This window comes from Brachyistius frenatus, unplaced genomic scaffold (assembly GCF_029030835.1).
Source record: "Brachyistius frenatus isolate BFR_SWC_R1_liver_20210118 unplaced genomic scaffold, ASM2903083v1 Contig_40, whole genome shotgun sequence".
NCBI lineage: Eukaryota > Metazoa > Chordata > Actinopteri > Embiotocidae > Brachyistius > Brachyistius frenatus.
In genome coordinates this window covers 3025720-3036356 of record NW_027210639.1, presented here as the reverse complement: position 1 = coordinate 3036356, position 10637 = coordinate 3025720, and the positions used below count along the sequence as shown (strand labels likewise).

Genomic DNA, 10637 nt, shown 5'->3' with positions numbered 1-10637 from the left:
CAGACAAATGCCAAAGCATGAGCGATGATGCTTTTTAATGCTACAACTGACTCACTGTGTGTGTACTGAAAAAAAATAAAAAGGTGTGCACTCAGAGAAGACAAAATATAAAAGGAACACTTATTCCTTCTTACTTATACGATACTTTCCTTCGTTGGTAGACAGATGGTACATTTACCTGGAAATGGCAATCTGCCAATATGATGCTATGGGGAAGATTGAAAAGGGGCACAGAGTTGTAAGAGGTCTGCTGTCATCTAAACGCCTCTGCAAAATCACTGTAGATGGAGAAGCAGATGGCAACAGAAAAAACTATCACACAGAGCCTGAACTAGGGCCACACGGTCAGGAAATGGAACAACTTAAAGATTCCCTGCTTTTTTTTTTTTTGCAACAACATTAATGTATCTGTAAAATTGGTTGTACAAACAATGAATATTGTATGATGGACAAAAGAGTGCTGACTTTCTGTTCCTGCTCTCACAATGCACTGTTGTACATTGCAAGCTAAAAAATATGTCATAGGAAAAGATAATTACTGCTTAGAAATCTGCGCTTCCCCGAGGAACACAATAGATCAGATTAGTTGTGTTCAGCTTTTCATTACAAATAAATCTGTCACATTAGGATGTAAATAGTAATTTGCCAACTAGTTATTATTGGTTGAATGCAGGTGGTTCCCTCCCCTTCATTTTCTGCTGCTTCTTGTAAAATATCTCCTTGCTAACCATGCAATGTGTGAAGTGCCGAATATCTATTATTAGTACGTCATACACTGAATTGACTTCTTTGGGTGGGCAAGGCTGTCAACTGGAAGGCAAAGTGGTAAAAAAGCAGCCAATTAAATGTGGACACTCAACTCAGAGGTTTGTGACCACAGGCAGAGCTCACTGAAGTATCATCAAGCCTTGTATTTGGAGGATTGTCCACTGTATTTCCATGCCTTCTCCCTCTTGTGCAGCAAATTCCTCTGTCCAAGTTCTAGCTGGGAAAAGAACTGCAGCCTCACATGAAGCAAAGAAGTGAAAAACCTCACGCTAAAACAAATGCCACAACTGTGCATCAGTTTGTGGTTTATGGTTACCCAATTGTACAATAAGCCTTCAGATTAGGATCCCATAGGATGGGCTGTTGCTTCCCTGTGAGTGCAGCACATCTCTTCTCTGAGTTGTCCAGCTGCCCTGGGCTGCTCCAGCAGAGATAAGTGTGGTAATAAGGCTGGGACTATGTCACTCATAGAGGAGACGGGAGAGCAGATAAAGGGTGTCCGAAAAGCTCTGAGAGGGAGGACAATTCTTCATACACCTTGTTGCACTGGGGCTCTCCCTTTTTAGCCAAAAGGCAAATCTGCTCAAGTATGTCCACTAAAAACTAAATAGAGCTTTAAACACCTCGGAGTGTGTCTTAGCTGTAGGAATGATCACTATTAGCAATAAATACCCTCTCTATCTCTTCACTCTCTTCATCTCGCAGGCCGACTGTCAGCTGCGAGGCGGCTAATTGACCGCGGCTCCGCACACACAGACAGACGGGTTTTCTCTGTGCCATGTAGACCTGCACTCACATTCAGGAGAAGGCCATTACTCTGCCCAGAGCATACAGCAATCAATCAGTCTGCCATAGGCTGATGCAAAGGGAGGCATTTCCCACTTGAACAAGAGAGGAAGCCTTAATAAATTCCTCTCGCAGACAGACGAGGAATAATTCTTGACCCTAATTCAAAAGGCAGAACCTCCTATTTGGACATAAAATGTAAAGTCCTGCCCCCAACCTCACAAGTTGTTGGATTGTGTTTTCTGTTGATGCTCATTATCTTTTAAAAAGACAAATACTCTCTCCAACCACGATGCTACTCCATGTATTTAAGACTAGATCCGAGTTTAAGAAATGCTGTGTATAGAACCCTCTGAATATAGTTTTTGATATCTGTTTGTTGGGCTGAATTTATGGTTGACACGATTGTCTGACAACATTGTTGGTGTGTTGTATGCTTGTTTTGTTGAATTATTGTATTTTTTTTTTGTCTTTTATTTTTGAACTTATTTATTTATTTAATCTGTTTTTTTCTTTGTGGTCTTTCTTTGTCAGTTGCATGGTTAGTTATTTTTATTTAAAGAAAAACATTTTTTAAGGGATTTGTTTCTCATTGCTGTAAAAATACCTCAATAAAATATTAAGTATAAAAAAAAAAAAAAGTGAAGTCCTGGTCAGCCTCACAAACTACACAAAGGCTTCCCACCCTGTCACTTTTCATTAAAAGGTTTCCAGGCTCTTTTTGGACTAGCTATCCTGCAGTGAGTCCGTCAGGTGGGACTAAATGTGACCCCGCTGGATTTTAGTAACATAAATGAAACAGCAGCAATTAAACCTACGAAAGCAACCAGGAGTCCGTCAAAATGATTAATTAATCAGAGCAACTGAGCAGAACTGGAGAGGTAGTGGTGGCTAAGGGTGTTTCGTAATAAGGCAAAAAGTCTTGGCCCGCTTTAAATCCAAGTTTTTGAAGACTTGTTCAGACTCAATAAAGTTCAAACTTATTAACTGTGTGTGACGAGACCTGGCAGCATCTTTTGAGAATTGTGCTCTGGACTGAGGCACAGAAGAGCTTCATTTGGCAGGAATCATGGTCTTTGGATTTACTTTATTTTTCCATTTCTCTTTTCATGTTCAATCTCCCTCTTTATTAAAAAAAACTGTACCATAAAAAGTAAGCTTTTATTCTTTCTCTCTGTTGAGCTTCATCAACAGGCTTTACTGTCTTTTACTTTAATAAATCTGAATCCATTTGTGAGAACTGCTTGGTAGAAGGGATTGCTTGCATATCATGATAACAGTTGAATGATAGACTTTAATGTTTTTCCCTTTAGCATAGTATTAAAGAGGATTTAAAAACAAAAAGAAGCTATACATTTTTAGAGCTCACTTTAATAATTATAGAATCTTACTTGAAGTACTAAATGAAACACAATATTTGTGTACCTCTTTGCTGTTGTTCAAGATTTTAACAATGATAAATAATGCAACATGAGCAACAGAAGGTGACTTGAAATGATGAATTTCATACATGAAACCAGTGGGTATATTTAAAATGTTTTAAGGCTCCTCTGGTGGAGTCACATTTTTCAAATCAAAATTTTGAGAAATGAATCCAAACAACAGAGTTCTCTCTCTGTGTGTGTGTGTGTGTGTGTGTGTGTGTGTGTGTGTGTGTGTGTGTGTGTGTGTGTGTGTGTGTGTGTGTGTGTGTGTGTGTGTGTGTGTGTGTGTGTGTGTGTGTGTGTGTGTGTGTGTGTGTGCACTTGGACAATTATCTTTGAGAGGACCAGTTTTCATTTTGTACCACCGTAGTGAGGACATTTAGACACAGTGAGGACATTTTTCGCAGTCTTTACTTTCTCACTGGGCTGGTTGATTCTATTGTTAAGATTAGAATTAGATGTGTGCCTGCATGTGTGTGTCTGTGTGAATGAAATTAACACTGCGAGATTCCCTTCCATTCAGGACACTGCTTCTCATAAAGCTGTGATGTTAAGACTTTGAAGCCTTGAATATTTTACATAGTTCAGTCTGCTTCTGGCTCAAACAGAATGTTCTCATGTCTGTTTCCAAGCCATCCAAGAGGTGTTACAAGTGAACCATTGAACCTCATGATTGGAAAACTAATTTGGTTTGGTACTTTCTAATTCAGGTAATCCGGAAATATATGTGCCTCACTTATCTTCTGCCACAATGCTCGTTGAAAACGTTTATTTGAATGGAGCTGAAGTTCAGCAGAAGCTCAAAGTCTCCTTCTGACCCCCTAAAAATTGTATTAATGAGACAGAAAGCTGAACATTGTTGTCAGCAGTCTCAGGGAGGACAAAACAAAGTGCTCCAATGGCAACGTTGTCCTGGAGATACAACCTTTTTTGATAATTATGAGAGAAATAGGCAAACACCCCCTGGGTGTGCAGAGCTTTAGAAATCATCACCCAGGTCACAGGTCACTTCGTTAAAATAGATACATGAGCCGTGTGTATGAGGGATGGGGTATTTGGAAAATTAACTATTCATCTGGTTTATCAGCTCTCTGCATGACAGCAGTTTTCCATTCCCACCATCTGAACTCAGGTGTGACCTCTCCACTCCAGCACATTAACCCTGTTGGTTAACAGCCACTCCTGTGCAGCATTAGTTTTGTTTTGCGTTATCATTTTGCTGGAAAACACATTTTATGGTTGCAGATTTCAAGTAACTCTCCAACTGTTTTTTTTTTTCTGTATGTTCCCCTCTTCCTTTCATAAGTCTTCCAGGACCTGCTGCAGAGATGCCTCCACACAGCAGAGAGGATGGTGCATTTCTAATGCTGTACAGCATTTGTGTGACAAAGACCAGAGATAATTTAAGTGTGAGGTTTAAAAAGTTTCATTTAGCTCTCTTTAGACCTCCTTCCAGTTTCCAGAGTCTCTCATGCTGTCAGAGGTAGCAGCAGGTTCCTCGGTCTTAAAAACATCAAACCCTATCAGTATCAAATGCATTTTGTTCATGCATAGTTTACTACAGTATTTAAAAAGGGTATGATTAGCATCAGACATGAATGAAGAACAAATAGACATGTTCCAGTTCCTCCTCCGGGCTCCTGTGCATCACTAAAGACTGACTGATGTCAGTCATGTCACATAATTGAGTTCAGACAGACACCACAAATATCTCTTCTTGTTTACTAGAAAAAAAAAACATGAAGTGTATCCATCATTTTTACTTGGTTACGTTGCAGTAATTGTTGATAAACATCATGTTTGTAATTTGTCTCGCTGGACATTCCAGCAGCTGATAGCTGCTGTGACCCAAAATCTAAAACCTGCATCTGACGACTTCTGTCATCATCAGATCTTATGTGTTACCGAGTAACAACATCATATTTTATAATATTTCCCAAAATAAACTGGATTTAGAATAAATGCATAATCTAAAAGGTCAGACCAATGGTAATAACAACACGTTGTCATACACACAAATGTCTGAAGCCATAGAGTTTCATCGGTTGGGTCGCGGCGATGCTTCACAGCATGTAAGACTGTTATATTCCTCCTTATACATCCAGATCGAACATGTTTTCCATCAGCTGTAAGAACCAGATCTCTTCAACAAGTGCTACTTGTGGTAGAGGTTGTTACTGCTGCATTTGATAACTAAGCAAATAACACCTTATTCAGTTCAACTTGAAATGAACACCATTACAGAGTGTGTTTGATTCAAGCAGGACCTATTCCTAATTGCATGTGCAGCGCAACCAGCTCCAACTTCAACACTAACTAAACTTTGTTTTACTCGAACAACTGCACAGTTTGTTGAAGTTCATGCAGCCACCCAAAGTTGAACCGATATGTGTGTGTCTTAAAGAGCTGGGGACAAACCCAGTTTTTTTTCTTTATGAAAGTATAAAGTAGGCCTGTGAGGTACAGCGGGCAGCTTCAGGCACCGGTAGCCAGTGTTTATATGAAATGTGAAGGAGTGACATGATCCTCTGAAGTGAGGTAGCCCAGAGCTCATTTAGATGAGATGCATTGACCAACATTGCCACCGTGCGGCCTAACAGAGTACTGCACGACAATAAGGTGTAGGAACCACTTAAAGACAGCTGTGTTTCTCCCCGGAATATAATATCTGATGGTAAAATCCGCAAATGAAGCTGTTTTTCTTCCAAAGCGACCAACCGGGTACAACTTTAAAGCGTTGCTTTCGCTTTAAAAGTCAATTGAACGAACAGTTCAGCTCATAGCGACCGACGGATTTGGTAATGTTTGGTCCAAATGTGCCTGCTCCCCTGTCAGCGCCGGTTGACCTCATTTCTTCTTACCTGTTTCCCATGTCGCTGCGCCGCTGACCTCGGGCGAAGAGCAACGCCGCATCGATCCGACCTGCTCCAGCGTGTCAGTCCATGTGGACTCGCGTCGGCGGATCTGACCACGTCGACGTGACGTGCTGCTGTCGAACTTCACGGCGGAAGCTCGACTTTCCAGCGGATCTCCGTCCCTCAGGAGGTCAAAGACTATGAGCAAAGAGTCCAGGATGAGGGCGACGATAAACCAGAAGCTGACAGAGATGGGAGAAAGAGAAAGGTGAGACGACAACACACGTGTAACTGTTCACTCATGTTGACGAACAGCGGGACAACATCCAGGTGTTCAAATACGGGAGGTGGTGACGTACGTACAGTACTTACAGTATTTACAGTACTTACAGTATTTACAGTACTCAGTATTTACATTATTTACATTCTGCCAGATGTGCTGTCAACCCTCTGCATCTGGAGCAGGAGTCTGTGCTCACATACACTGTATTTGAACACACACACACACACACACACACATACAGTCATACAGAGTCAGCAATGGGCATACACACCAAAGATGGACGTCCAGACCATCTGGACATCCTGCCTATTTATTATGAGCATTGTTTGTTTTAAAACCTTAATGGCTCGTGGAACAAATACAAACTTGGATGGAGGGGAACAATATCATGGCAGCGGTTTAAGGCAACAGGCTGCATTATTGATCAGTGAAACAAGTCAACTGTTCGGCATCACGTTATAAAGTGTGGAATATATCTCCAGAGACGGAGCTTTTTCTGCTCCTCCGTTTCTTTTCCAAACCAGCAGATGATGCAGAAAGCTAAAACGGTTTCACTCTTTGTTACGTCTTCGTGCTCATGATGAAACATTTCCATCCTGAAGGAAGTGGTCTCCTCCAGGATGCTCCCCCACACGGGGCACGAGGGCTCACTGAATGGTTGGATGGTTATTAAAATGACATGAATCAAACTCTTTACGAAGACATGTTATGTTAGTTTTTCCTTTCATTTGTCACCCGTAAGCAGAATAAAGGAATTAACTCCAAAGTACAAGACGATATCTTAAATTCTGCCTTACCAATAATTCAGTCGTGGACATGTCTGACTTGTGCACCGAGACGTTGCCAGCTGTCACGCGTCTGCTACATGTTCAACAGGGTAACTTTACTCTGCATATGGTATAAATATTGAACTGCTCCAGACTATGAAGGCAGCTGCTCCATCACATATTTATTTCTCTGGCAAGCATCACTCTGACTAGTTCACAGTGAGACTGTCAGCATAACAGAGCCAACAGCACAGGAGGGCCCAAATAAACAGACGTTTTCAGCTGTTATTGATAACTTCATTAGCATAAGGCAGAAACACATCTGCTATGTTCTCACATGTCTTTAATTTAATCTCACTGACAGACTGAAGGAGCTACTGAGAGCCAAGCTCGCCGAGTGTGGATGGAAGGACCAGATGAAGGCTCACTGCAAAGGTAGAAACGACAGCGGTGTCGATAAAACACACATCAGGTCGTTACTGACTGATTGAAGTTGAGTTGTGATGGGTTTGCTCGTGTTTCTTCAGGAGTTGTTATTTACATTTTTTGTGTGTGTGTGTGCAGTTTGTTTTCTTTGTGTCGTGGCTGCGTTTTTTTGTAATACAGTGAACCCTCATTTTTCGCGGGGGTTACGTTCCAAATAGAAACCGTGATAGGTGAAATCCGTGAAGTAGTAACCTTTATTTTACAATTGAAATAGATAGAACTGGACATTAAATATATCTACGTTACATATAGTCGTAATGTGATTTCAATGCACGATGCAAATCCGTGAAGCAGCGAGACCGTGAAAGGTGAACCGCGTTATAGCGAGGGTTCACTGTACTTTTACAGCATCAGAAAGTTGTGGATTTTGTCTTATCCACAGACAGACAATGTGTCTCACCTGATTTGAATGTTATTTTCTGTAAAATGTACACTTTAATCTATGTTCATACATTGTCTTCATATAAAAAGTAGTGCAGCGTCTCCTCAGCCACTTACAATCTATCAGTGACCTTTAACTGCTCTGGAGAGAAACAGCAACACGACAGTTTGTGTTATATACAAGTGAAACAACTGAGCCGTGTGACCGAAAGTTCTAACTGTCAATATATCTATAAAATATGTTTCTGTCAGCAATTAATGCAAAAAAAATGGCACTTGAAGAGAACAAAAAACATCTTCCAAGTTGCTATAAAATCATTCAGCGTTTAAAAGACGTGTTTAGGGAATGATAAACAACACGTGTCTGATTGCTGGAACTGCAGGAACTCTTTTAATATGCAGCTTGGTGTTGTTGAAGTCATTTTCAAGTGCCAGTTTTCATAATGAAGTTGATGTAACGAAGGCTGACACACACACACACACAGAGTGGTTTTTTACGTTTGTTCTTTGTTTTATGTTGTGACTGATATGAGGCAGAATGTTCTGTTCTGTTCTTTGGTTTGTGTGTCTGCTGCTCCTGTAAAATATCCTCTGCATTTATTGATTCACAGAGGTCATCAAAGAAAAGGGCTTGGAGCATGTCACTGTGGAGGATCTTGTTGTAGAGATCACTCCTAAAGGAAGAGGTACTTCACTTTCGTTATTTAAAGGAGCCGCTGTATAGTATCAATGTCAATCATGTTTCTGTCTGGTCTGTTTCCCACAGTCTTTATGAAAGGAAAATCCACCGTAAAAGAGTTTACACCCTAAAAACAGTTCTTATTGGTCGTTATGGTGACACGGTTGTGTTGCATTAGTCTACAGCTGAGTTTAACACAACATTGAGACTTCCTTTAAAGACAGCGGAAGCTTAACTCTAAAGTTGCCAGATTTTCCACACAGTAGCTTCAGCAGGAGGTGGTTCAGTCTTCTTTCTGGGGGCTGTGAGCGTTTAACGTGTATGTTTGTTTCTTGCAGCCTTGGTGCCAGACAGCGTCAAGAAGGAGCTTCTACAGAGAATAAGAGCCTTCTTAGCTCAGCATGCCTCATAATTTCGACTGAACGTGTCATTAGACCACTTGCCTATATTATTGTGATACACGCATTTACACCCATCAGCCACAACATTAAAACCACTCACAGTGTTACTATGGCACCTGTCAGGGGGCGAGGTATAGAAGGCAGCAAGTGAACAGCCGGTCGTTGGAAGCAGGAAAAATGGGCGTGAGAATCTGATAGATGGTAGAAAGATGTCAGAATACGCAGTGGATTGCAGCTTGCTCTACACGGGGCGACCCAGCAGCAGACAGGTCAGAGTGCCCGTGCTGACCTCCATCCGTCGTACAAAGCTCCTACAAAGGACACGTGAGAGTAAGAACTCGACCATTCATGAAGGCTGCAGCCTGGTCTTCTACATCATGAGGACAGCCAGATGTGTGTGTGCGTCGTTTTCCTGGTGAAGAGACGGCAGCAGGAAGAAGGCAAACCAGCGGCGGCGGCAGCGTGATACTCTGGGCGATGCTCCGCTGGGAAACCTTGGAGCCTGGCGTTCATGCCGATGTTACTTTGACACGTACCACATACCTAAATGTTGTTGCAGACCACATACACCCCTACATGTCAGCAATATGCCTTGCTAGCATGGCCTTTCTCAACAGAATGATGTTCCTGCTTTTTTATAAAAAAAAATTTTTATTCAGGAATGGTCGAGGAGCATGAAGGAGAGTTCAAGGTGTTGAAGTCCTTTCCGTAAAGGCCTACCTTGCAGCTTCCAGGACTTGAAGGATCTTGTGTGATACCACAGGACACCTTCAGAGGTCTTGGTGAGTCCATGCCTCGACAGTTTGGAGCTGTTTTGGTGGCGCATGGGGACCTACCCAATATTATGCAGGTGGTTTTAATGTTGTGGCTGATCAGCGTGTATTTTATATGAAGTGATTTACTTGAATGTAAACATACAGTTGACATACAGTACTGACCGGACACAGACGGAGGTGTTTCATTGTGTTTTCACCAATCCTCTGACTACAATTAATCTTAATTTGTAAATGCATCTAATTTGAACATGTAATTGTTCTTTGTATATGACATGTGCTGTTTAAATAAAGTTTGTGATTTATTGGACTTGAGTGGACAAAATTCCTTCTCACAATAATAATATATTTGAATATAGAAGCTTTGACTGTTCAGACGTTCAGCTCCACCTGTTTTTAATGAGCACTTTTTATTTTTATTTTTGAAGGCGAAACAGTGTGAATACACAGCTGCTGATTGTATTTTGTATCAAGGCGATGAAACTGGTGGAGGAAGAACTTTCACATTTCTAACACTGTTGACTTTAAGATGTGACGTGTTCACTGTGACTGTTCTGCTCAGAGGGATCAAAGATCCAGGTTTCTGGCTCATCAGGAGGCATCTGTTGCACCTGCGATGTTCTCCCTCACCTGGTGGCGATCAGCCTGACTGGGAGGTTACATAAAGAGGCTGGTTTGGTGCTCAGCTGTCTGTCTGTCTGTCTGTCTCTCTCTCCTTTTGTTTTCTTGTTTTCCGGTCAGTGTGGAAGGTTTCTACCTTCAGTCTGACTTAAATTCATTTCCTGTTCCCCTCAGTGACTCCCAACTTTGATTTTGTTTGACTGGGTCCAATTCTTTTGTTTTTCTATCATTTTGATAGACTTAGTGGGCAGGTGTGTTGAGTTGTCCTCCTACAGCGTCCTTTTCTGTACCCAAAGATTCCTGTTTTTTTGCTTCGTTGTTGTTTTCATGTCATTTGCAGTACTTTTTTTTTTTTTTGCTTCCCAACTAGCAACTTCTGTTTACCAGGTTTTGTGTTTTTGGAAAAGTAACAA

The 10637-nt window shown here is 41.4% G+C and overlaps 1 protein-coding gene across 1 annotated transcript; it reads left to right on the top strand.

Annotated features, from left to right (window-relative positions):
* Nucleotides 1–5638: 5638 nt before the first annotated feature.
* eny2 (ENY2 transcription and export complex 2 subunit) lies at nt 5639–9913 on the top strand. The gene is made up of 4 exons (XM_069702185.1): nt 5639–6101; nt 7248–7318; nt 8362–8436; nt 8768–9913. Exons 1-4 carry the CDS (start codon nt 6034–6036, stop codon nt 8839–8841), a joined length of 288 nt encoding a protein of 95 aa, XP_069558286.1. The 5' UTR covers nt 5639–6033; the 3' UTR covers nt 8842–9913.
* The last annotated feature ends 724 nt before the right edge of the window (nt 9914–10637 follow it).

Coding starts and splice junctions, on each gene's coding strand:
- eny2 (XM_069702185.1), top strand. CDS start 6,034: ATGAGCAAAGAGTCCAGGATGAGGGCGACGATAAACCAGAAGCTGACA. Junction 6,102..7,247: donor GAGATGGGAGAAAGAGAAAG/GTGAGACGACAA, acceptor TCTCACTGACAG/ACTGAAGGAGCTACTGAGAG. Junction 8,437..8,767: donor GATCACTCCTAAAGGAAGAG/GTACTTCACTTT, acceptor TGTTTCTTGCAG/CCTTGGTGCCAGACAGCGTC.